The sequence below is a fragment of the Tenrec ecaudatus genome, chromosome 1, assembly GCF_050624435.1.
Source record: "Tenrec ecaudatus isolate mTenEca1 chromosome 1, mTenEca1.hap1, whole genome shotgun sequence".
NCBI lineage: Eukaryota > Metazoa > Chordata > Mammalia > Afrosoricida > Tenrecidae > Tenrec > Tenrec ecaudatus.
The window spans coordinates 228,752,297-228,776,419 of NC_134530.1; the positions used below are offsets into that span (position 1 = coordinate 228,752,297).

The 24,123-nt window shown below is 52.8% G+C and overlaps 1 protein-coding gene across 1 annotated transcript in view; it reads right to left on the reverse strand.

Moving 5' to 3' along the window:
- Positions 1-23,258, reverse strand: part of LAMB3 (laminin subunit beta 3) — a 39,092-nt gene extending 15,834 nt beyond the window's left edge. The window contains exons 1-10 of the mRNA XM_075529844.1: positions 23,004-23,258; positions 21,483-21,562; positions 20,289-20,443; positions 8,872-8,986; positions 8,277-8,350; positions 5,814-6,005; positions 4,738-4,801; positions 4,163-4,356; positions 1,800-1,920; positions 854-1,042 (exon numbers count right to left, since the gene is read on the reverse strand). Of these exons, the coding sequence (XP_075385959.1) occupies positions 854-1,042; positions 1,800-1,920; positions 4,163-4,356; positions 4,738-4,801; positions 5,814-6,005; positions 8,277-8,350; positions 8,872-8,986; positions 20,289-20,443; positions 21,483-21,510 (1,132 nt within the window). The 5' untranslated portion in view covers positions 21,511-21,562; positions 23,004-23,258. The remainder of the gene's footprint in view (positions 1-853; positions 1,043-1,799; positions 1,921-4,162; positions 4,357-4,737; positions 4,802-5,813; positions 6,006-8,276; positions 8,351-8,871; positions 8,987-20,288; positions 20,444-21,482; positions 21,563-23,003) is intronic.
- Positions 23,259-24,123: the final 865 nt, after the last annotated feature.

Consider the following 24,123-nt stretch of genomic DNA (forward strand, 5'->3'; position numbering starts at 1 on the left):
AGCAATCTCACAGGATGCTGCAGGGCGGTGGCCAGGCTGGACAGGAGGGGCCCAGTGGCCAACAGAGTGCAGTTGGCCAACTAGTTCCGTGCCTGCTGCCCCCCCTCCCCCCCACCATGCACACTCCCTCTTGCCCAAGGGTCTTTCCATTAGGAAGATCACCCGGCCTTCTCTCTCCCTTCCCTAGTGAAGGTATTCGGAGTGGCGCGACCCTTTCTCCTTGAAACTTAAAAAGAAAAAAATCAGAGAAGCCCAACTGCCTTCGCTACATCCACACTGGAAAACCTGACAAGAGATGCGCGGTATGCATTCTCCACGCCACCCCCCCCCCCCCCCGCCCCTCCTGCCTCTCCTCCCTCGTTATCAGATGTGCAGGGCTTATATGATGAAGCCCTGGGGGCACAACAGCTGACGCGCCAGCTGGCGGTTCAGGCCTATCAGCTGCTCTGTGGGCGAAAGAGGAGCTGTCTGCTCCCATGAAGATTTATCACCCTGGGAGCCCTGCGTGGGACCTATCCAGTCAAGCGCGGTGGGCTTGTTTCTGGTCTATGGTTTAGCTCACTGAATATTTGTGTAACCATCGAGCTGTTGCAATATTTACTTTTTCCTCTCCCACGCCTCGCAGAAGGGCTCTATGTTAATGGACCAACTGAAATAAGGACTATAGATTGATTGGCTGTCCCGAGGTGAAGTGACTTGTGCACCATGAATCGCAAATGGCCACCCCCAATCCCTGCCACACCCCAGGGGCTCTGTGTCCCAGAAATGCAGGTGGGGTGCCCTCGCATAGTTGTGCCTGGCATAGATGGGGCCAATGAACAGATGACACCCGGGTCCCCAGCCCCTTACTCACGGATACAGGTCTCCTCGATAGGAGCGCCGGGCCGCCGGTTCCGGAAATAGTGCAGCTGACAGCGCTCACAGTTCTGGCCCTCTGTGTGGTCCCGGCAGTTGTCACACACACCTCCGTGCGCCCCCCGGCTGGCCGCAAACACCGCTGAATCGAAGTGGCACGTCTCTGAGTGCCCGTTGCAGTTACACCCTGCAGAGGAGAGTCCAAGCCTGGTGTTCACCTCAGCTTCCCTGCATCGCAGCTCTGAGCAACGCTGCGAGGGGCATACTCAGGGCAGCGGATGGAGATACTGAGGCCCAGGGAGTTGTGGGGCATCTAGTTTAAGTTGAAGAAACAAAGCTGTTGCTGTCCCATGAACACCGACTAATGGCAACCCCATGGGTGTCCGCGTGGGTTTGCAGTGGCTGCGCTTTCTAAGGCAGCACTCCGGGCCTTGCTCCCAAGGTGCATCTGGGAACTCAACCCTCAGACTCTCAGTGGGCGGCCTTTGCTTCCTGGCCCAGGGGTTCCTGTTTACAGGGACTGGGGAGAAGGTGGAGGGGAAAGAGCTCAGACTTCTGACGCCTGTTGTGAGGCCAGGCTGGAGGAGAATGGCCACTGGTTTAGGGCAGAGAGAAAGCCCTCGGGCTGGACTAAGGGGATGGACAGGGACAGTAAGGGTAACCCCCCCCCCCCCAATGCTCTTCATTCCACAGAAGACAACAACCAAACAAACTCACTGCCACAGAGGCGATTTGGACTCACAGCCAGCCTACGGGGCAGGGTAGAACTGCCACCATGGCCTTCGAGACGAACCCTGTGCCAGTCCACAGAAGAGAGCTCATATCGCAGGGTTATAATTAAGTTTAGATATCATTCATAAAAAGTAAAATCTCTGCGTGTCCCGGTCAGGTCACCCAGCCCCAGAAGGGCCCCCACAGGAAAGGAGCCGAGCCTGGGCTCGTACTCTGGCACTCATGGGGGTCCTGCTCCTCCGCGGGTCTCCAGGGCCGGTCGTTGTAGAAGGGAGCACAGCGGTCACAGTTGGGGCCGGCAGTGTTGTGCTGGCAGACGCAGGCGTCATGGACCTAGGAGAAGCAGTAATTAGCCAAGGGAGGCCACAGGGATGCCGCGGTCCTCTCCCCTCGGATGCTCCAGCTCGCCGGGCAGGGCCCAGCTCGGGTCCCGGCTGGAGCAGGGGGTTTGTTTTGCACGAGTGCTCCAGCGTGTGTGTGTGTGTGTGTTGTGTGTGTTGTGTGTGTTGTGTGTGTGTTGTGTGTGTGTTGTGTGTGTGTTGTGTGTGTTGTGTGTGTGTGTTGTGTGTGTGTGTGTGCGTGTTGTGTGTGTGTTGTGTGTGTGTGTTGTGTGTGTGTGTGTGGTGTACGTGCGCCTGTTCTCTTCCTCTGCCGAGGGCATTAGAGCCCCTTCCTTGCGTCTGGATGCCCCCATGCCTGTGCTGCCCAGCCGAGACAGCATGCAGGCACCGGGGCTCCAGAAGCTGGCAGGCCCTCTGGGAGTTCTATTCTCACTCTCCACGACGGTGGGTATGGGGTGAATGTGACGTTCAAGGAATTGTTACCAGGTTCGTTAAAAAATAGAAAAGCAGGTGTGTGCTGCTTGCCTTTGAAAGTCGGCCTAGCACCCTCAGCCTGGTACTGAATTTGGTCCCAATCGCTCAAACTCACTGCCACCCAGTCATCTCTGCATCACCCCGAAGGACAGGGTGAATCAATTGCCCCTGTATTTCCAAGACGTAAATCTTTAAGGGCACACACGGCCTCCTCTTTCTCCCACGTAGAAGCAGTGGTTTCAAACTGCTGACCTTTCAGTGACCAGCCCAGTGCTAACCTGTTCTCTCTCTTAAGAAAGAAGAACTGGGAGCAGAGCTTGCCCTTTGCATCCAGGATCCCTGCTCTGGGAAACTCCAAGAGCCAGGGGAAGATTGATGGCAAGGATCTTCCCTCAGAGCCAACAGAGAAGGGGTATCTGCTGCCTTGAATTCGGACTTATAGATTCCTAAATAAATTTGATTGCTGAAGCCAAATTCCACAGGCAGCTCCCAGCCGCTCCCTGTACGAGTCCAGCTTCTTCCCACCTTTGGCCTTGGCCTTTGCTGATGTGACCTTCTTGGAATGCCCTGCTCTCCACGTGTACCCACAAAACTCCACCTGTGAAACTCCAGTGGAGGGTGGCACGTCCTTCATCAAGCCTGCCGGGTCCCTCTAATGCAGCAGTTCTCAACCTGTAGGTCAAGACGCTTTGGAGGTCGAACGACCATCCAACAACATTGATTTGTCAGGTGTAACAAATACAGTGCAGGAATCAGTACAGAGGGTTGAGGGGGAAACTCTGGAATTGGTGCACAACTTTTCAGTCACCCTAAACCTGCTCTAAAATATAAAGCGTATAAATTTAATAACAACTACATGTATAGATATGGTAATTACATAAGCTGTTGTCAATTTGAGGATTAAAAATGAAGGGGTGGAGTTTAGCCTGTCAATCAGATCGCAGCTTGATGACCTCATTTAGAGGTGCTAAGGAGATAAATAGCTCACTGGAGGAGGGACACATGTCCGCTCCCTTTGATACATTGCAGATGACAAGACACATGGAACTACACTCGTGTCCTGAGCTAGAGGAGCCACAGGGAGACCTCTGCCAGCGCTGAGATGCTTATAATACCCCTGGATCCACAAAACTTCCCACCCACTGGCCTGTGATCTTCTTGTACTCAGCATCATTGCATGTGTTTTGTGAGTCTGAAAGGAATTTGTAGATTGGTATCAGACATATGGGCTCATATCAGACTTAAAGACCTGATCAGGACTGGACTAGGATGGTTGCTCAACACTCAATTGCTCTTGTATATAAAGCTCTTTCCTATACACATAAATGTTGATGAATTTGTTTCTCTAGTCTACCCAGACTAGCACTATCATGAGTCAGAATCTATTCGATGGCAGTGAGTGTGAGTTTTGCATTTCATATATATATATGGTTCTACATAGTATCTTGGGGTATAGGTCTACATATTGCTTTTGTTTATATGATGCCAGGATTGAGAAAGCATTGTCTAAGCCCCCCCCATTTACTTCTATGTACCTATAGTACTTATATGTACCACACTGAATCACCATAGTGGAGGCTGAAAGAAGTACAACAAAATTGTGATTGTGGAAGTGACAGTCACTTAGATAATTGTGTGTGTGTGTGTGTGCATGAAACATTAGCTATCCAAGTCTTACATACAATATTCTCCCAAGGATGTCTTTGGCCTGCCTTGTCCATGTCCCCTGTCCCCTCATCCCTTCCCACCGAGGCTGTCACCTGCATAGCAGTGGAGGGGTCTTCGGTGGCCCCAGGTATAGGGGCACAGCGGTCAGCGTGGCCGTGACAGAAGCAGCTCCCCTGCAGACGCAGCTGGGACACGGCATAGTAGGCGCTAGGCGGATAGTAGCCCCTCTTGGGCACAGGGGCCAGCCTGGTGAAGTTGACTCTGAAGTTGGTGATCTCCCCCAGCTCTGAGAAGGGACAACAGCAATGAAGGAGGGAGTTAGGGAAGAGGAAAGAAAGCCAGGGATAACTAGTCTCCCAGAGGAGGATGGATGAGAATAAAATGCCTGTCTCACCATCCCTTCTTCGCTCCTTTGTAAGGTTATACCAGGGAGCCAGCCTATAACCTCTAGCAGTGCCCTACTGCCTGGGAGCAAAGACTTGGGCTTTGTAAGCCTCAGGTTTCCACATGATCTCTGTGAGGTGGGCAGGGGAAGTATGAAATGCTCAGTCGTATGGGTGGAAATACAAAAGGCAAAGCAATGTCCATGACTTAGATTCCAACTCCGGTTTGGTCCCTGTGCCCACACTCAGTACCACAGGCTACAAGAGTAGCCACGCTCACTGACCTTGAATCTTTTGACCCTGAGTTACTGGGAACCCAGAAGCTAAATCCATGACGCTAAGTTGAACCTGCAGAAAGAGGAGAGAGGGAGGGACTGAAGATGAGGTCAACAGTGCTCAGGTCCTGAGAAGCCCTTTCCACCCAGTGGCCCACCCACCCATAGTATGAGGTTGGTCAACTGCCCTGAAGAAGGACGTGATCACTGGACCCAAAGTGTGTGTGTGTGTGTGTGTGTGTGTGTGTGCAGCTTCTCTGATGAAAAATAAACCAAAAATCCAAACTCACTGCCATTGAGTCAATTCTGACTCATGGCGACCCTATAGGACAGGGTAGAACTGCCCCTTCAGGTTTGTGAGATGGTAAGTCTTCGTGTGAATAGGAGAGGCTGGTGATCTTGAACTGCTGACGCTGCAGTGAACAGCCCAGAGCATAACGACTCTGCAGGGAATTCATCCATTTTCTTGAGTCAAGAGCTATGGTAAAATGAATAATCCACCCACGATCACTATCACCATCAACAACCAAGAAACAATGTTATTACTGAGTCCATCCTGACTCCCAGCTCCCCTGGAGGGCGGGGTGGGGCTGCCTCTTTGAGTGTCTTGGCCATATCCTTCTCCCACAGAGCTCTGGTGGGTGCAAATCTGAGCCATGAGGCAGGGGACACGCCTCCTCCCACAACTCAGGACAAATGAAAACTGATGCATTGATCAGTGACACAGATTGTACCCTTTCCAATACAGGGGAGTGCGAGTGAGCCACACGCAGGACGCTGTGGGAAAGAGCTGAGATGGGCTTCTGAGGCTGCTGACGTGTCCAGACTCAGCAGCAAAGACAGAAGCACCAAATGGGCCATATCCGGGAGCTCAGGAAAGGCAGAGGGCTTCTCAGCTCCTTCTGAAGAGCTACCTGAGTCATGCCAGGGGATGAGACCAGACTTGTTGGCACTAGAGGACAGCCTGGTGTGAAGGTGAGTCTGTGTGACTGTGTGCATGGCATGACACCAGGGTCGACCTCCCCCCACCCGCCTCGCCCCCACCCCACTCTGCTGACTGTCACAGGTCAGGCCCCTCTACTTACCCTCCCCCCATCTGGGTGCCCATTAGGCCTCTGGGGGAGAGGCTGGCACCAAGCTTCCTGCCACTCCTGAGGCTGGCCCTGGCGCACTCGCGGGAAAGTGGAGGTGCAGTCGGTAGCCAGGTACTGGTACACTTTCCAGGTCTTGCCGAAGTCTGAGGAGCGTTCAATCAGCATCCCGGCAGGCACGGGCCCCTGTGGAGACACAGGCAGGGTGGGTAGGACTCCCCCATGGGAGTGACTGAGAGAGAAGAGCCGGCATGGTGCCCCCCGGGGTCACACTCCCAGAAGCAGGCTCCTACAGAAGTGCCCGTGATCCCTGACACCTGCAGCGTTCCTCCTGGCCAGGTGGAGTTTCTCCAAGGAACTAGGGCAAGGAACGGGAAGGAGATCTCCTATCTAGAAAGTGTGCTCCCAGCTCAGCCTGCCACACAGGCCTGCAGGCTGAAATAGTCTCCACATCTGCCCTGCCCGCCGAGCATCAACCACCTGCTATCTTTGCACGCTCCTGGTTCTGTTCATTGACATGGCTTTGGTGCTATGTTCGCCCCGAGCTGTCCACCCTCAACAGCCTCTCCTCTGTCTTGCCCCCTCCAAACCGCACTCCCCACTTCACCAAGACGATCCTCCCACATGGTCAGCACATCATGTGCCCCAACGGCACCCCTCCACTCAACTACATCTGCCCAAAGCCAAATGCAGGCACCTTGCATGTGGGTGTCTTGCCTCCCTATACGCGCTCTCAGCGATTTCTCAGAGCTTAAGTTTAGATGGTGTCTTCTTGACAACCGCTCCCAGCTGGCACAACCTCCAAAGAAGACCCAACTTCCCAAGTCAGGCCAAGTGTGAGGAATGAACCAAGTCTTCCAAAAAAGTTGGACGGAACCCTTGGCGACTGTGGCTGCACATTCGGGCCCGATTCCCCTCTTGTTTCACCCTTACTTCAGTCCCATGCATCACACGACAGGCGGGGCTTTCTTCGGAAAACCTGAAGTCCATTGTGTGTCACACCTCTGCTGGAAACAATCCAACGGCATCTCAGTATTCTTGAATGAATTCCAAACTCCAGGAACCAGGCAGTCTCCTCCCTTCAGCCCCTGCCACCACCAGGGCCCTCCAACTCCGCCCATTGCAGGAAAGGACAATTAAATGAATGGGCTAATGATTTTTTTTTTTTAAGCCAGGGGACTATTGGACAGGACTCATTCAAATGAATGCCTCTCCCCTTTCCAGGCTGGGCGTGGATTCACGTGACACTAGCATTTATCAAAATACTTTGGACCTTTCCTTGGGACCAGTCTCTTGGGACTGCTTGTTAGCCAACTTCCTTGGCTCATGTAAGAAAATAGGTCCTGTTATGTTTGAGCCCCAGCTCCTTTTGACTCTTGAGAAGGTTATCACCGTTCCTGGTCCTCGGAGCCTATAAAACAACCTGGATATTTTACATAGTTGCCTATTTCTGTAGGAAGAATGAAAGCCAATCTCGGGCAGGGACCGTGGGGGAGGGTGACGTTCTGCCATAAATAGGTGGAAATGTCCCACCACCAAGGGCTCTCTCAGAAAACGATCCTAACCCCAGACGCCTGAAGCACTTTGAGAAGTAATTGTACTGAAGGAGCAGACTGTCCTCCAAGAGAGCCGTCCCACGCTGCATCGTTCCTGTGGCCAGGCAAGGTCGGCTGCATGCTAAACGAAGGAGCTCCCGGCCCCTTCCCATTCTTGGGCTGTGACTCACAAGGCTGTGTCTCCTTCGGACAACTGATGATCGCAGTGTTAGGAAAGCACAGACTGGCCGCCACGCCTCACTGTACAAGAAGCAGCATGACCAACTGCTGTCACGTGGATCCCTACTAATGCTGAGCCCCTGTGTGTCGGAGAAGAGCTGTGCTCCGGAGGGCTTCGAGTGGCTGGTTTTTCTGAAGGCAATCACCAGGTCTTCCTTCTGAGGCTCTTCTGGTGGGTCCTAATGTCCCACCTTGTGGTCAGCAGTGGGAGTGTGTCTCCTGTTTTTGTCACGCAGGGACTCCATCCGAAGCAGCCCAACCCCACTGTCATCGACTTAACAGCAACTCACAGTGACTCCCTATAGGATTTCTGAGACTGTAAATCTTACAGGGGCAGACAGCCTCACCTTTCCCCTGAGGAGCAGCTGATGGGCTTGAACCACCTACCTTGAGACCAGCAGCCCAATGCCTAACCCACAGTATGACCAAGACTCCTGTGATAGGCAACTAGACATGGTAGTGTTGATCCCTGCATTGCTCAGTTGTTTAAAAAGGGCCTTCTGCTGTCACCGTGGTACAGGCTCGGGGGCAATTCAATACCACACGTGGAAAGGAAGCCCATCACCATGATGCCATCCTGCCCAGCCAGGAGTGACCAGCACATTGTGCTCTACCACGGTGTCTAAGTCCACAGGGACCCAAGTCCTCCTTACCCACCCACTGTCCTTCCTAGTAAGCACACCTGGAAATCCATTGTGATGTCTTGAAGCTGGAACTTCCTGCCCAGGTCCAACTGCAGAGAGACAGGATTCACATCTGGAAGGACAAAACCTTATAACTTAGGTAAAAAATCTTCTGTCTTCCCAGCCCTGAAGAAGCTCCGGGCTGAAACTCCCCAAGTTTGTCTCTCGATTTCACCCTGGAGAAGAAAGCTACCAGTATGCAGAAACAGACTTTACATCATCGATCCACCACTACCCTGAATGGTCTTGGTCAAACGTCCTTCCTCCCATTACTTAACACCTTGAGGAGTTTCAACTTGTCTCCTTAACACAGCCTTGCTCCCAAGCCTAATTCATTCAGTAAGACCATGGTAATTAAGGTGGGTTAAATAAAGTCCTTCCCCTTGACTCACATGCCTGCCTTCACCACTAATAAACCCTTCTATCCATGCCCCCCCCCTCAGGCCCCCAAACAGAGAGGTGCTTGGCAACCACACTTGTCCACCACCACCATAAGAAATGTCTGCGAAACCCAAAGGGCTCCGCAGCACCCTCCACCCATCCACATCAGACAGAGGTCAAACGTCTGGGCTCCTGTAAGTGGCAGGCCCTCACCGTTCTGAGACTGCCACCAGCGAGTGTGGCCGGAGGATGAAGCGACATTCTCAACTCGGTGACTGTTGTAATTGTGAGGCAGCCGGGAGTCACACTTGCAGCATTTCATCTTCCACTGTGGGAGAGAGGGGCGCATGAGACTCAGAGACACATCCGGACAGAGCGCTCTCCCCTTGTGCCCCAAGAGGCTGGCACACTCCCTCCGTGTAATGCAAACCTTGGCCGGCCACTGACTTGTTTGCGTCAAAACACCTCTGAGGAGTAACCTCGATTGGCAACCTTCTAATTAAACCCCCCTTTGCCCCTTCTAATGTCTAGTAGGTGGTGTGACTGGAAGAGGGTATAAAGTGGTGGGGGGAAAGATCATTTGGGTATGCAGCATTGCCTTGAAGGAGAACAGAAATGGGGTATGAAGGGCAAAGTCGAAAGGAAGGGCAATGTAACCGGGATGTGACAAGGATGGGCTAGAAAGTGTCTATCCTTTCACAGGTCATTCTGGCAGCCTCCTGGAGAAGCCCAGGTTTCTAAGAAGCAGGAGGAGAAGACACCAGAAATGGGGCAGCGGAGTGGGAAGACAGGTGATTCCTGTCCTGGCTCTGATCCTACGCGCGAGGCTCAGCCTCTCCTCTCTAAATCAACTGGGGGGTTGGAAGCGTACCATTTATTTTTTGGATCATGAGTGCATGTATCTCTAGAGATGTCCTGAGGACTAGAGTTTTAACAGCGAACACAACCAAGGTCCTGCCCACGGGGAGCTGACACTTAAAACCCAAAACTCACTGCCATGCAACTGATTCTGACTCACAGCCATCCTAACGACTTCCAGCTTGGACAGCTGGGACCTGGGGCTCCCTCATGGGATCAGCCCTTCCCTTTACAGAAGAAAGAAACCTGGAGCCCCCAAGTAAAGAGGGTCCTTGGGCAAGCAGCCCTCAGACCAAGAAAGCAGAGGGCAGAGGGAGTCTGCAGTCACAGGGTTGAGGGCTGAAGCCATTCCCCATGAAGAGCTGGACCCAAGCGGACAGCCAAGAGGGAGCCAGCACCACTGACTGGGGAGGCTCCTAGGAACCACACCTCCTCCAGGAATGAGCCAAGAGACAGCACTGAATCCCATGGGGCTCATGGCAGGACAGAGGCCACCAACCCCAGGAACATGACCAGAGAGGCCACATGAGTGTGAGCTTGTGCCTAGGCGCATTCCCAGCAGAGAAACACACGTGATCTTGTCCCAGATACCCCAGGTGACATTCATAATATCTATGTTTAATCTAAGACACCATGGCCCCACCTTGAGCCCAGCTTAAAAGACAGTGTTCAGAGGGCTCTAGATTCACCTGCAAATAGAAGAAAGGCCAAGACGAGACCGTCCCCTGTCTGCCAGTCCTGAGTAGACATGGCCGTGCCTGTCACACCACTGGCCTTGGATTTCCCCTCAGCCTCCACTTGCCCGAACCAGGGGCAGCTCTGGAGCCATCTCTGAGGTCTCCCAGCTCCCGGGGAGGCAATAAGTTCACCAGGCCAATGCGTTAGAACAGGTGGGATCTGCCGGGCATCACTGACTCCCGACAGCTCCACCCAAAGAATATGCTCCCCACTTCCCCGGTGCTTGAGATACAGAGACTCCCTGACTGGACGTAAGAAGCCAGGGGCAGTGGTCAGCACAGAAGGTGAGCCAGGTGTTCTAGCCGGGGAGACCTCTGTCTCCCACTCCACTTTCCATCTCACACCTCTCCTCTGTTACTCTTGCTGAGGCTTGGAAAAGTCTTTGTCAGAGCCAAAGACACTTTATGAAACACTAATTCTTCGCTGCTTAATGCTCAAAATAACAGCTGATGATATACATGCCTTCTTATACCAGCCCCTATGGTCCACCTACCCAGTCCCAGCGTTGTCCACTTGGTGACCTGGGATGCTTTCCCTCATGGCGCACATCTCCGCTTGACATACTACATGTGTGTTTTCTATTTCATCCCTAGCACATGGGAGGCCCTCAATGACTATTTCGTGAAGGAAGAGTAAAGGCTCAGTAAACGCTCATTGTTTCCATCGCCACTGCAGCGACCCAGTCCTTCCCTACCATCCTGGAGTTCACTAGCAGGCAATAAGATATCAATTCGAAGTGGTTGAAGGCCTAGCAAGTGCCAGAAACTGCACCCCACACCCTGAAAACAAGTTCACTGCCATTGAGTCGATTCCTTAGTTTCTGAGACATGGAGAAGTAGAGAGGCTCCTCTTTCTCCCAAGGAGCGGCAGGTGGTTTCAAACTGCTGACCTAGTGGTTAGCAGCCCAGCGCCTCACCTGCAATGTCACCAGGGCTCCTTCCGCTCATCTCACAACAATCTTCCTCCCATTTCACAGATGAAGAGGGACTATGTGCCTTTCCGATGGCCCAGTTGCGAGGCCGGGGCCTCCCCGCTCCCTGCTGTGCTCTTGTCCGAGGAAAGGAGCTGACCCGAGTACACAGACATGGTGGGAAGCATGGGAAGGGGTGGAAGCCTCTGTCATCCTGGGTGGATCCCAAGAAAGACTTGATCTGACCCTTGAGCTGATCATGGGAGAGCTCAGGACAGAGAGAGCACTTGGGGAAGAAAGTAGGTTTTCCAGACTACTTGAGTCCCAGGTTCCACAGAGAGGGGTTGAGTCAGCGGGTGGAATACCCGACCCCTGAAAATAGACCTCTCTGGGCGAGAGAAGGCACTGCCACATTTGGACTTTCCTCGGGATGCCTATTTTAGTCGCTGGCAGGGAGTGCATGCATCCCTGTCCCCACTCTGGCCAGGAACTCGGGAGCAAACTTTTCCACTCCCTACCCTCTCCATGAACTCTGTACATGTCCCGACAAAAGACAAGGGCCAGCTGCCTTCCGGCTGCCTTTCGCCAGAGCTTCCCCAGCTCTGTAGGGAGCCGGTCCTTTGCTGGCCAGTCCTCCCGCGAGCCAAGGCCAGAAACACGACTCTTTCTTTCCCTCGGCCAAGGGACACAGCGCTGGAAGGACTCAACCTGGGGCTGCAGAAATGCCCTTGAAATTCCCAAATGGTGGGCAATTATGTAACTATCAAAAATCCCGTTTGGAGAAAAGTAGTCACGGCAGTCGGGAAATACGTACACAATGGTCTTTATGTAATTAAAAAGTAAGTGTAAGATTATGTATACAGTGCGATGTAGTCTGTATTTTAAAGAAATATAAAAATATCGGGAAGCAACTACACCACTACGTTAGGTGGAATACACTGCTGGTGTTCAACCATTTGGGGTTCGTCTGCTAGCTGCATACAAGGGGACTTCAAAAAGTTCCAGGAAAACAGAATCTAAAGATAATGGAAATTCTTCTTGAACGTTGTGAAGCCCCCTTGTACAACTGAACCTAGTATTTTAAGGTAGGAGAAGACAGCTAATTGCTTTTCATACACATGCTTATGTGTATGTATATGTATACATACACATACATGTAAACCAAAAACCTTGTCATCAAGTGGATTCCACCGGATAGTAACCCTGGGTGGTTTCTGAGAGTGTAACTCTTTCATGAACAGATAACCTCGTCGTTTCCCCAAGAAGCATTGAATGGGTTTGAACTACGAACCTTGCCGGATGCAGCCCAGCACCTTTCCCACACAACCCCCGGGGCTCATTACACTTCCTCACACACACACACACAGATACCCTGGAGCCTTGGTTAACACAGGTCATCAGTTTGAAACCATCAACCACTCCTTGGGAGAAAGATGGGGCTGTCTGTCTCTATAAAATCACAATATTAGAAACCCCAGAGGCAGTTCTACCTTGTCCTATAGCCTCACGATGAGTTGGAATCGACTCGATGGCAGTGAGTACGTTTTTGTTTTTTCTTTTGCTTAAACACACGCACCCGTGTGCGCACGGACTTCAAAGAGTGTGTGGGGGAATTCCATTATGTTAGAGTTCCATTTTCCACAACCCCGTGAAGTTCCCTGGTATGTACTGCAGGCTTTCTCTCCTGGAACAGAGTGACTTTTATACGAAGGAATATACGCACTGTAATAAAAGGAACAGAAACTGCCGAAGGTGATCTTTCTGCCTGGGCGCCATGCCTGCCCTGCTTCCTCTCTTTCCTGGGAATGGCCAGGAGGTGCCTCAGGCCCTCTCCACCTTCCTTCCACGTGTGCAGGCGCAGATGGAAGGATCGGATGACCTTATAAGCTTGAAAACTATGTGCTGCTTATCATGGTAGCATAGCTTGGGAGACATTTATCTCAATCCTTAGAGACAGGCTAAGCCAACTGGCTTGGGACCGGTATTTTCAGTGGCTCTGCTTGTCAGCTAGCGAGCAGGATGGAACCCCTGCAAATGAAGTGGCTTGTACCAGAAGCCCCACAACGACAAGCTGCTTATTGCTTCTTCCCCTCTGGGTCTCAATTTCCCTTTCCAATGTACTCTCATGCCTTTACATGTGTGTGTGCATCTGTGTGTTTGTATGTGCCTCTTTGCCTCACGCGTGACATGCCTCCAGCTCTCCCTGAAATGGAAGCTGTCAGCCAGAGCTGCCTCCCTCTCTGGGGTCAGCTGGCCAGTGTCCTGCTGGCTGCATTACCTCCGAGACATAGCATTGTTATCGAACTCAGCCTGTCAGGCCTCCAGCCAGTTTGGCTTCTGCTTGCTCTCCAGCTGGAAAGACTGGTCCTTCTCCCTTATCCTGGAACCTTCTAGAAGCTCAGCAGTCTGGCTGGAAGACAAAGCCTCCCGGAGAGTTGAGGTGGGGCAAAGGAGCCTGGGGTCAAGTACAATCAGGTAGGAAAGGAAAGCTAGCACAAAGCAGAGCCTGATTTCCTTCCCCAGAACACAGAGCTGACTCGGGAGAAGCAGCAAGCCAGCTCTGCTTAGACCTGGCCCAACTCCCTCCCTTCCTCCCATGAGCAAGCCCAGGGGCAGAGTTACCAGCTGCCTCTGCCCATCTAAGGAGTGACAGCCAGGGTCAGTGACACCAGCCATGCAGAAAGAAAAGGAAGCCAAGATTAAAAAAAAAAATTTTTTTTAATCCAGCCGTCTGCAAGACAAGACATTTTCCTCACTTGAAACTTTCTCATTGCTAAAAATGCAGGGGTTGGATGAGATAATTAGGTTCTTTCTTGTTCTAACATGCTGTTAGAATTCTCCCTGGTGCCAGTCTGTCAGTGCAGAAGCTAAAGGCACTCCCAGCATGCATGCGTGCAAAGGAAGCAGGAGAGAGAACATAAAACAAAGAGCAAGACTTTCAGCTGTCCGGCAGCAACACTTTTCCAGCCTCAAGGGCAAAGAAGCTGTGGTGATTGGCTTTATGTGTCGGCTTGGCTAGGTGCTAGTGCCCAGCTTCTTAACCACACCCTAACCTAAGTGTCGGCGTGAAGGTACATGCAGAGGCGATTAGCACGGACAGTCCGTTTGCAGTTAGTCAAAAAGAGACTAAGTGCCTTGCTAATGTGGGTCGCCTTACCCCACCACTCAGAAGACCTGAAGCACAAAACCTGACTTCTCCCCCAGGTGGAACAATCCTGCCTCAAGACTGCAGCATTCATTCCCGATGGCGTCAGAAAGAACTACTGAAGCTGCTTGGGCCCAGCACCAAACCTCGCACTTGATTCCAGGGTTCAGAGTCATGGCTCCATGGGACTTCACAGTTCCTTGGCTCAGGCACGTGCTTAGTGCTTCTGCTCTGCCTCATGCATGATTCGATGGGGTCTTAAACGCTCGCAAGAGGCCGTCCAAGGCACAATTGGAGATCTCTACTCACCTGGGGCCACAGAGGGAGGAGAAGAGACCCGACAGGAGGAGGGTATGGAATGGGTGGCTGATGGGTTTCATGAACAATTGCCTTCTTTGCGTGAGACAAGAACTGGGTGGTCCCCAGCTACCTACAAAACATTTTGATCAAAAATTCTATGGAAGAATCCTGGTCAAGAGGAGGGAAATGCAGAAGAGAATTCCAAATTCCTGTGGACTCTCGATTTCTGGGGGCCGTTACCATTGGATAAACACCTGCACTGTTGCCTTGAGATCAACTTTAAACCTTTCCCCCCACCAACATCCTCCCTGAAAAAAAAGTTATTTTTAATCATAGATGGCTACAGATTAGATTAAAAACTTGGAAGGCAGTGAGTTTATGTTAATTAGAAGGAACGAAGCAAATGATGATGAGAATAGAACCCTGGGGGCATAGTCATTACAGGTTGTGCTACTAACCGCAAGGTCAGCAGTTCAACACCACCAGCAGCTCAGCGGGAGAAAGGAAAGACTTCCTCTGCCCGTAAAGAGTTACAGTCTCAGGAATCCACAGGGGCAGTTCTATAGTGTCCTACAGTGTCATTAGGAGTGGGAATTGACTTGATGGCAGCGAGTTTGAGTTTAGAAGGGTAGCACAGCTCCAAGAACATAATTAACGTCACAGAATCATGCACGCAGACACTGAGGAGATGTGTTTCGTTGTGCATATTCTCAACAACTATATATATATATATATATATATATATATATATAAAATGATTGAAAGGAAAAAAAGAACTGCAGCATACACTTGTACCTGACTTTTCAGCCTGCTGTCCTGACCTGTGGATTTCACATTCTCCAACCTCCATCATGGTGTAAACTAATTACTTAACATAAATGTCGCAAACTATTAATTCGACATAACCTGTTGATAGGGGCCCTGGATGAGAGATGACTCTTTACCCTCTCCCCTGAACCTCAACCCCAGCACACACCTCTTCTGAAGCAGAGATGTCCCCCTAGGCCTGAGGGCGAATTTGGTTTGTGTGTGGTGGGGGGGGGGGCTCTAAAGGCTCTGTTGGTAACAATGGCTTCCTCTAGGCTATGGGCTGAAGGCTAGGCAAAGAAACCACGTAGGCGTATAACTGTCCAGAGGCTTGCGGAGGCCCAGACTCCCGGAGCAATGTGGAAAGACCCAGGACAGAAAAGTTGTAAGGTGATTCAGACCTTCCCATACCAGCTTTCCACTCCGTTCTCTCCACTCAGCCCCACAAGCCATATTCCCCATCCCCTAACAACCAGGACCCCGTGAGCACTCTGCCACCCCAAGCTTTCCTCTCCTTTGTGTAATACCATCCTTGCCACTAAGTCCCTCCCCATGTGCTTTCTCTCCCTTCAAATGTGATTTATTGTGCAGAGGCTAACTCTTTGGGGACCCTGTGCACAAATTGGAGCTGCTATTCTGCTGGACAACCTCTGGCTCTGTAGCTAAAGCAGTTGCCCTCAAGGCGATGCATAAGAGGACTGAGCTCCATCAAGTTCTCAATGGCTGATCTTTTGGAAGCGGAGGGCCAGGCCTTTCTTCGGAGGCACCTCTGGGTGGACTCAAACGGTCAAACTTTTGGTTCACAGTCAAGTATGTCAACCCTTGTCACCACCCATGGACTACGAATGAGGGATGGATGGTCCAGAAAAGATCAACGTGGGTCCTTGACCTGCAGTGCTTGTATGTTAAATAAGAAATTCAGCAGTGCTTCATCCTAAAGGGTGGACCCTCCACAGCAGGGGGTTTGGAAGTCTGGGATTTGCTTAGGGCTCCTGGCCAACAAGAGAGCAGATGCCCTGGTCTTCTGCGGGCAGGAAGCAAGGATCCCAGCACTTATACAAACACACCTTCTGTCTACACCTCAGCTTTCCCGAGGGTCAACAAAGCTGCCCCTTTCAACTGCCAGACAACCACAGCCGGTAGTGGTTGCAGAGTGAGTGTGTGTGTGTGTGTGTGAGTGTGTGTGTGTGTGTGTGTGTGTGAGTGTGTGTGTGTGTGTGTGTGTGTGTGTGTGTGTGTTGGGAAGGAGACTTCCAACTGGCTGCTGCTTCTCAACCTGTTTTCAAGAAATAAAATTGACAGCTGTTTGGTTTACACAGTTAATTAACCTGAGGAATGCACCGTGTGCGCCTGCTATTCAGACAGACGGGTAATTAGTTCTGCCCCGAAAGGGAGGGGTGGGGAACACGTGAAGCATTTAGGGGAGCACACAGCACACAGGAGCAGACATTGCCGGGAGGCTTCCAGGCAAAACTGCCTGGTTCCTGGGGAGTAATGACTGAGGGCCCTAAGCGAGCCTGTGTTAGACCCTCCGGTCACACACACGGCCCAGCAGCTCTGAAGACAGACAGCCGCCAGCTCCCTCCAGACCATACCTGAGGTTGACTAGGTCCTCTCCTGCTTTCCATAAATGAGGACATCGAGGTCCAGGGCGGGGCCTGTAACCTTCACGAAGTCACAGACCCTTCCTCAGTGTCAGAACACGGGCCCAAACTAGACAGGCTCCACCCTCAGTCCCAGGTCACTTTGCCAACCATGACAGTCTTCGGCTGCTCCAAGCCCCAGCTGCGAAGAATGGGCTCCCTGGGCAGCTCAGTGAGGTGAGCACTCGACCACTCTTGAGAGGCTGGCAGCTCACAGCACCTAGAGAGTCCTTGGAGCCCAGCCCTGTGGATGAGCCTGGAAAATGGTAGGGAGGAGTTGTCTCTGAGCACACAAGTGCATCAGAAGTCAGAACGGGTTCCAGGGCAACGATCAGCAGAGCGGTAGCGGCAGCGAACAAGCTGGCCCAAGGGCAGGTAGCTTCCTATGAGCTGTCTGAGTAGATTGCCGCCCGGTAACAAAACGTTGAAAGAGGGCATTCACAGAAGAGGACAGTCTGTACAAAGAGACATAGCTCCCAGGAGGCGGGGGCTGGTGGGGTGGGGGCTGAGGGAGTGAGGGAGTGAAACACTTAGCATCTGCCAAGGACCATGGACTGACCTTGAGTTTCTCTGTTTGGGCTCAGCTACTAACCAAGGGGTTAATGGTTTGAGCCCTGGAAGAAACGCGTATTGATGTCCTTTGAGAAGATGACAGCGCTGGAATGCCCCGTGGAGGGAGGGCAGCTCTAGTCTGACATGCAAGGCGCTGTAATAACTCAGAACAATCTCGAGGACCACAGTAGGTTTTAGGCACCATGCTCGTAGGCGTTATCAAGCCTTGCCTTGTGAAACCCCCTGCCACCGAGCCAATCCCGACTCATAGCGACCCTACAGGACAGGGTCGAACGACCCCTGTGGGTTTCCGAGACTGGAACTCTGCATGGGAGTAAAATTCCCTGCCGTTGAGTGGGTTCTGACTCATTGGACAGAGTAGAACTGCCTCTGGGCTTCGGAGGCTGTTAATCTTAACTGGAGCAGACTGCCTTCTTTTTCTCCAGCAAAGGAGCTGGTGGGCTCCAACCGCTGACCTCACAGTGGGAGCCCGACCCCTGACCCATGGCACCACCAGGGTGCCTTAACTCATCTCAGCGGGTCCTGTGATGACATCCACCTGGCAGATGTTAGGAAAGAAGCCGAGATAGGAAGGTGCCAAATGTGCCTTGAGTTTTGAGGGAAAGAGGGTGTAGTGAGCTCACCCGCAAGCTAGGCAGAAGCTGAAAGAAACAGGACAAGGGCGCAGGGATTTGGTGGGACCACAGCTTCAGGCCCTTTTGGTAAAGAGCAGCCTGGGAACAAGCCCAAATAGTTCACCGGTTGCCAAGACAGGCTGGCCCAGAAGGGCAAAGGGAGGGGAGAAAGGAGCTGCCACAAGGCATAGCTGGCCAAGGCCTATCCATTACAAAGGCCGCCACATGGGCCCAAACCCACAGAAGCAAGCAGCACAGGCAGGCAGGATTTAGCCTCTGGGAATGAAGCAGAGGTGGTGACAGGAAGAGAGGCTAAGATTGGTCCACAGTGAAGGCGGAGCCACCCTCCAAAGTAGGGCACACGGAGAGAGAATGGTGGAGCTAGGAGTCCCTACTGCCTCTGCAGTTCCCATCATTTGAGAGCCTGTTAGTGAGCACAGTGAGCCAGGGAGAGGGGGAAGGAAATGCAGTGGGGGAATGTCCAAGAGTCACAGATTCCACGGCATTGCCTTCCACCCCTCAGGGGAGAGGCAGCAAGCAAGTGGGTGCTGGGGGATGCTTTCCTGGACTCAGCTCACCTGCGCCTGCTGCGGGGAAACACAAAGCACAAAGCAGGTGCCTGGACTTAGGGGGCATGTGGGAGAGTAGAAAGACGGGCTTCCCTCTCCTGGAACGAGTTACAGCCCCGGAGACGCCCAGGGCCAGTCTCCTCTGAGATGTGACTGAAAGGCAGTGAGTTTGGGTTTTGTATGTGGGGGGGGGGGGGAGGGTAAAGAGGAGCTCTCAGGACTCAGCTCTGTGACATAACCCCCCAGCTGTGGTGCTCGACAACCACCAGAAAACTCCACACCTACGTAGTTCTGTCTGAAGCGTGGCGTCCCAACACATGCCATGCCCTCCAAAAGTTGGTTCCCGGGGAGAACCAGTTCATGAAGTAGTGTGGCCATCAGTGGAGATGGATTTCTATAAAGCCCTTCGCACGATGTCTGAAATAGTTGATACTTGCTTCAAAAGTGAGTAGGCACTGCTAGTATCCTTTAATAATCAAATTCAGTAACCTTCAAAAAGGAAAATGTCAAGATAGTTAACATCTCTCATTGCTGATTTTTATCAACCAGCCACCATTGCACCTGGAGAGGCTTCAGGGTGCATCCCTAGAAAGGACAAGCAGGGAGTCCCTCACTCATGCTTTTAGTTTATGGCCTGATTGATGGCCTTGGGAGGGACCTGGGCAGCACAAATTGTTGGTGCTTAACTACTAACCTAGAGGTTGGCAGTTCGAACCCAGAAAAGACGTAGAGCCCATCTCTCCCCAGCAGTAAGTACATCAACAGATAGGGCGAGGCACCTGATGGTCTGCTTCCATCGAGGTTACAGCTGAGAAAACCCTGGGGATCCACCCTGTGGAACACGGGGCCACCAGCAGTGGACTTGCTTAGACAACAACCAACATCAACAGCCTACAAGAAGATTACAAATGACAGCGAGAGGGAAAGACAAGTGACAAGGAGGAGAGGTAGAAGGCCGAAGGAGAGACGCTGCTCCCCAGTAACCCACCTCACGTCTTCCCAAAGATGCTGCCACCCAGAGGGACACTCAAGGCCCACTCACCTCACCCTCACTGATAGAAGAGGATGCCAGCCACCAAAACCCAAACCAAACCTAGCCTGGTCCTGGTCCACCAGAATTGACACATTGAATCCTACCTACATAATAAAAAGATGAGTGCTTGGTGTGACTGCCTACTCCCAAGACTTGAGAAAGTAACTTGGCTGTGCCCAAGGGGTGAGGAAAGATTTTAGCTTTACCCAGCAGAAAAGAAAACACCCAATTCAGCTCATTCTGAGTGTCTTTCTCCCGCCCAACAAAAATGCCTGTTCCTTAGGGGCAGGAGGAACTGTTTAATCTGGTTTTTAACTTTTTGTGTTTCCTACCCCCACCCCCCTGTGCAAAGGGCTAGGCCTTTGATTCATCGTGTACTAAGTGTTCAGCAAACAAGTGGGTGGGTTCATGGCACCCACACCCATGAAGGGAGAGCCTACCTCTCCATACAGGGTGCAGTAGGTCTCAGGCTTGGTCAGTCCACAGGTGGATGAAGCTTGGAGAAACTGGGTCCTCCCGATGAGCAGGTCCCCAACTGGTGGGTAACAGGCTCCCCGGGAACAGGCTTGCTGGGTATGCACGAGGCTGGGCAAGGCTGAAATCACAAGAGATTACTGGGGCGCATGCCAGAAGGGACCTAAAGAGAACCCAGGAAAGACTTGCTGGATGTCCCTACGGGAGCTGCTTTTGGCAGGAACTAGGCTCTCTCCAACTCAGGGTCAGCACGCTGACTTTATGTTCTGTAGCCTGGCAGTCAGAAAACTATGGGTGACTCTGAAATAGGGACACACCCTGGAGTCCCAGGACACATTGTCCACAACTGTTCCCAGTGGCGTGGCCTCTGTTAGCAGACTGGAGTAGGGATGACTGCCTTGTCATTTGGGGACCTTTGGGACCGGCCTGAATTCGGCTCCTTCAGCTGCAAAGTTGCATCGGGCACACTCTGTGAGTGGCAGCCACTGCTCACTGGGAAGCTGAGCGCTCATGCCGCGGTGACTCTGAACCATGGGCTAGAGACTGGGAGGGACGATCCAGACACCACACACTACCCTCAGGTCGGAAGAAGAGGGCACTGGGGAAATTTGTGAACCCCGGTGGTGTAGTAGGTTACATGTTGGAAGACTAACCGCAAGGTTCGCAGTTTGAAATCACCATCAGCTCCTCGGGGGAAAGAGGAGGCTTTCTACTCCTGTAAAGGTTTACAGTCCCAGAAACTCACAGGGTCACTATGAAACCAAATCGGCTCAATGGCAGTGACACAGAGAGAGGGGGGGACATTTTCAGGAGCATTGGTAGTGTAGTGGGTTACGAATTGAGCTGCTAACCACGAGGTCAGCAGTTTGAATCCACCAGCCGCTCCACTGAAAGAAGGTGAGACTGCTCCCGTAAAGACCTAAATCTCAAAAATTCCAAGGGCCATTTTATTCTGTGCTATAGGGTCAATATGAGTCAGAATAGACTCAATGGTGGTTTATTTGTCTTACGAAGGGCCTTAGGTATTGTTTCTTCCTCCAAAGGAGAGGGGGAGATTGTATAAGTGTTCTAAGCCCAAGGAATGACAGGGTGGCACGTGATGGTCACTCTGCCCCACTCTCTGTGCCTCGGGGTTTAGAGGGTTGGGAAGGGATGCTTACCAAAGATCAGGAGGAGGAGTGACCTCATCTTCAGCCAGTGGGGTTATCCCCAGAGGGGGCCTCTCCGAGAACAGAGCAGCCTGGGTAAACAATGCAGAACTCCTAAGCACACCGACCCTTTTCGTTCCTGTATCAGATTTAGGGACTTGACCCGGGTCGGCAGTCACGCACACTGTCACCAAAAGCTTGGAAAATGTCCCTGTCCCAGCCAGCATGAGACTCCCAGGATGCCCTCGGAAAAGTCAGTCCCCTCTCAGGTCTCAGCTGGCCCTGCCCCCCACAGTCATAAGGACAATTAGGGAAGCAGGAAGGCCTGGACCCTTTCCAGAAAAGTAACCGTAGACCAGCGATTCTCAACCTGTGGGTTACAACCCCTTTGGGGGTCAAATGACCCTTTCCCCGGGGTCGCCCAAATCATAACAGCAGCAAAATAACAGTGATAAAGTAGCAACAAAAATGATTTTATGGTTGGGGGGTCACCACCACATGAGGCACTGTATTAAAGGGCCGTGGCACGAGGAAGGTTGAGAACCACTGCTGTAGGGGTCCCAGAGAAAGGACTGGGCTTTCTCTCCCGGCCCAGCTAACAGGTGGATGGCAGATGCGGACGAGGCATGGAGGCAAGCCCTCTCCTTCCACTGGCATGGTTCCTAATTCCATCCAGCCCCCCACCCCCCACCCCCAAGGGTGAGTCTGTGGAAGTCACAACTCTGCCCTAAGCAGGGAACGGAGATACTTTGAGAGGCACCACCATTTTGAAAAAGTGAGTGAGGATTTCATCTGATCTGGAAGCAACCAAATGGTCTCTCGTGGGCTGTGGCTCTGGGGGAGGGCTGGAGCCAGAGGAGGAAGAGTAGGGCTGCAGAAGGCATCCCGGGCTGGGGGTCTGCTGTGCGCAGGCTTGTCCTACCTCACTCCACACTCCTCCGAGATCATGCACTGCCCACCTCCACCTCCCGTGACAGCCACAGAGCCCTCTGGCTGGGGTGCAGGGCCAGGGGCGGGGGCGGTAGGTTGCGGGTGGGGAGGATGGGGGATAGAGTTGGCAAGGCAGGTTAGAGGGTGAGCTCCGGTTACTCCTGGCATCTAATGCGCCACAAGCATCCCTGCCTTACCAGTCAGGGCCCCAGAAGGAGCTGGGGCCTGGGGTCACACTGCACCCCATGACCTAAGAGGCAGAAGCATGTTCTGGGTCTCTCTCTCTCTGCTCTCCCAGCCTGGGCCCGAACCCCCCAGGCACTAGGAACCCTCAGCAGCAAGCAGAAGAGTGTCAACCCAGCAGGCCCACCCTGCCCTCCTCTCAGATCTGCTCAGTCTCAGATCTGAATCTGCTTTCTTGAGTGGCTGATCAGATGGAAAACCAGAAATTCAAACTTTAAGCTACAATGTCAGAGGAGTGCTCCCCGGGGAGGTCCCAGGAAGAGGAAAGAATCAGGCCCTGCAAGCAGGCCCCAGGCACCCAGAGATCCAGGCCTCCTTCCCCAGCCGCCCCCTCCAGGCAGGCCAAAACAGGTAACATACCTAGCTCTGGGGCTTTTTCCTGAGTGCTTCTTTCCGAGCTCCCCTTGAAGGTGGGGGTCCCCTCTCCTGGCCCCAAGGTTTTAAACAACGGCTTCACCTCTGGAGCCTCCCTGGCTGGGCGTCTCCTCACTGCAGGGCGGGTCTCGGAATCCAGCAACGGGCACGCCCATCTGCCTTTGCTGCACCCCCAGCCCCCACCCTGGGACGAGACAGGGCACGTGGGTTGGTCCTGGAAGACTCACAAGAAGCTTGGAGGTGCCCGCCTATCTGGTGGTGCCTGCGAAGTAGAGGGGGGCTTGAAACAGATCACGGGCAAATGTTAGTGATCATAAGAGACGGGGATAGGGGGATAGGAGGGACAGGGGGAAGGGCGCTGGTGTTTGTACCAGGTGTGCATCTGGTCAGTGGGGTCTGTGTCCTCTTGGGGCCTGGACCTCCCAGACGGAGGCCAGAGGATACAATGATCAGAGCTTGTGTATGAGCCACTCTTCCCTGCGAGCAGGGCTGGAGATGAGAAGACTCACCCCTCCAGGACCCTGGAAAGCACCACCCCCGCCCCTGCTGTGGTGGTCCCCAGTGGGAAATCCCAGATGCTCGGGGAATTTGGAAGCTCCTTAAAGGGCTCTGTTTCATCCAGAAGGGGTCAAAGCCCAGCTCCGTTAAGGAGTTGGGAAGGTTGGAAAGGAATGTACACTCAGTCCCTCCCCTCCGGCTCCCTCTGCAGGGTTGGCAGCAGGCCAGAGGACAGGTAACGCACCACCTGTGAGTCACTGCCTGCTGCCCCAGGGCGGGTTGGACTCCTAGCCCCTCCCTGCCTCCCTGGGCAGGAATGCCAGCCCCCCGGGGTCAGAAGACAGACGTGACCAGGAGCTGGGGAGAGACAGGCTGAAGCAAAGCTGGGCTGAAAAGGTCACACAGACTTCCCCTGGCCTCTGGCCACGCCCTTGCACACAGCTTCTTTTGTGGGGCCCTGGGTAGGTTCCTGGTTGGGGACATGGGGGTTTCAGGCCATCCTAAAGGACACTCTTCTCCAGAGTTAGGTTCAGAGACCTGCAAGGTCACCCCACCCATACCTTGGCCCCAGAGAGCCTGCCCTGGCATCATGTTGTAATGCTCCTGC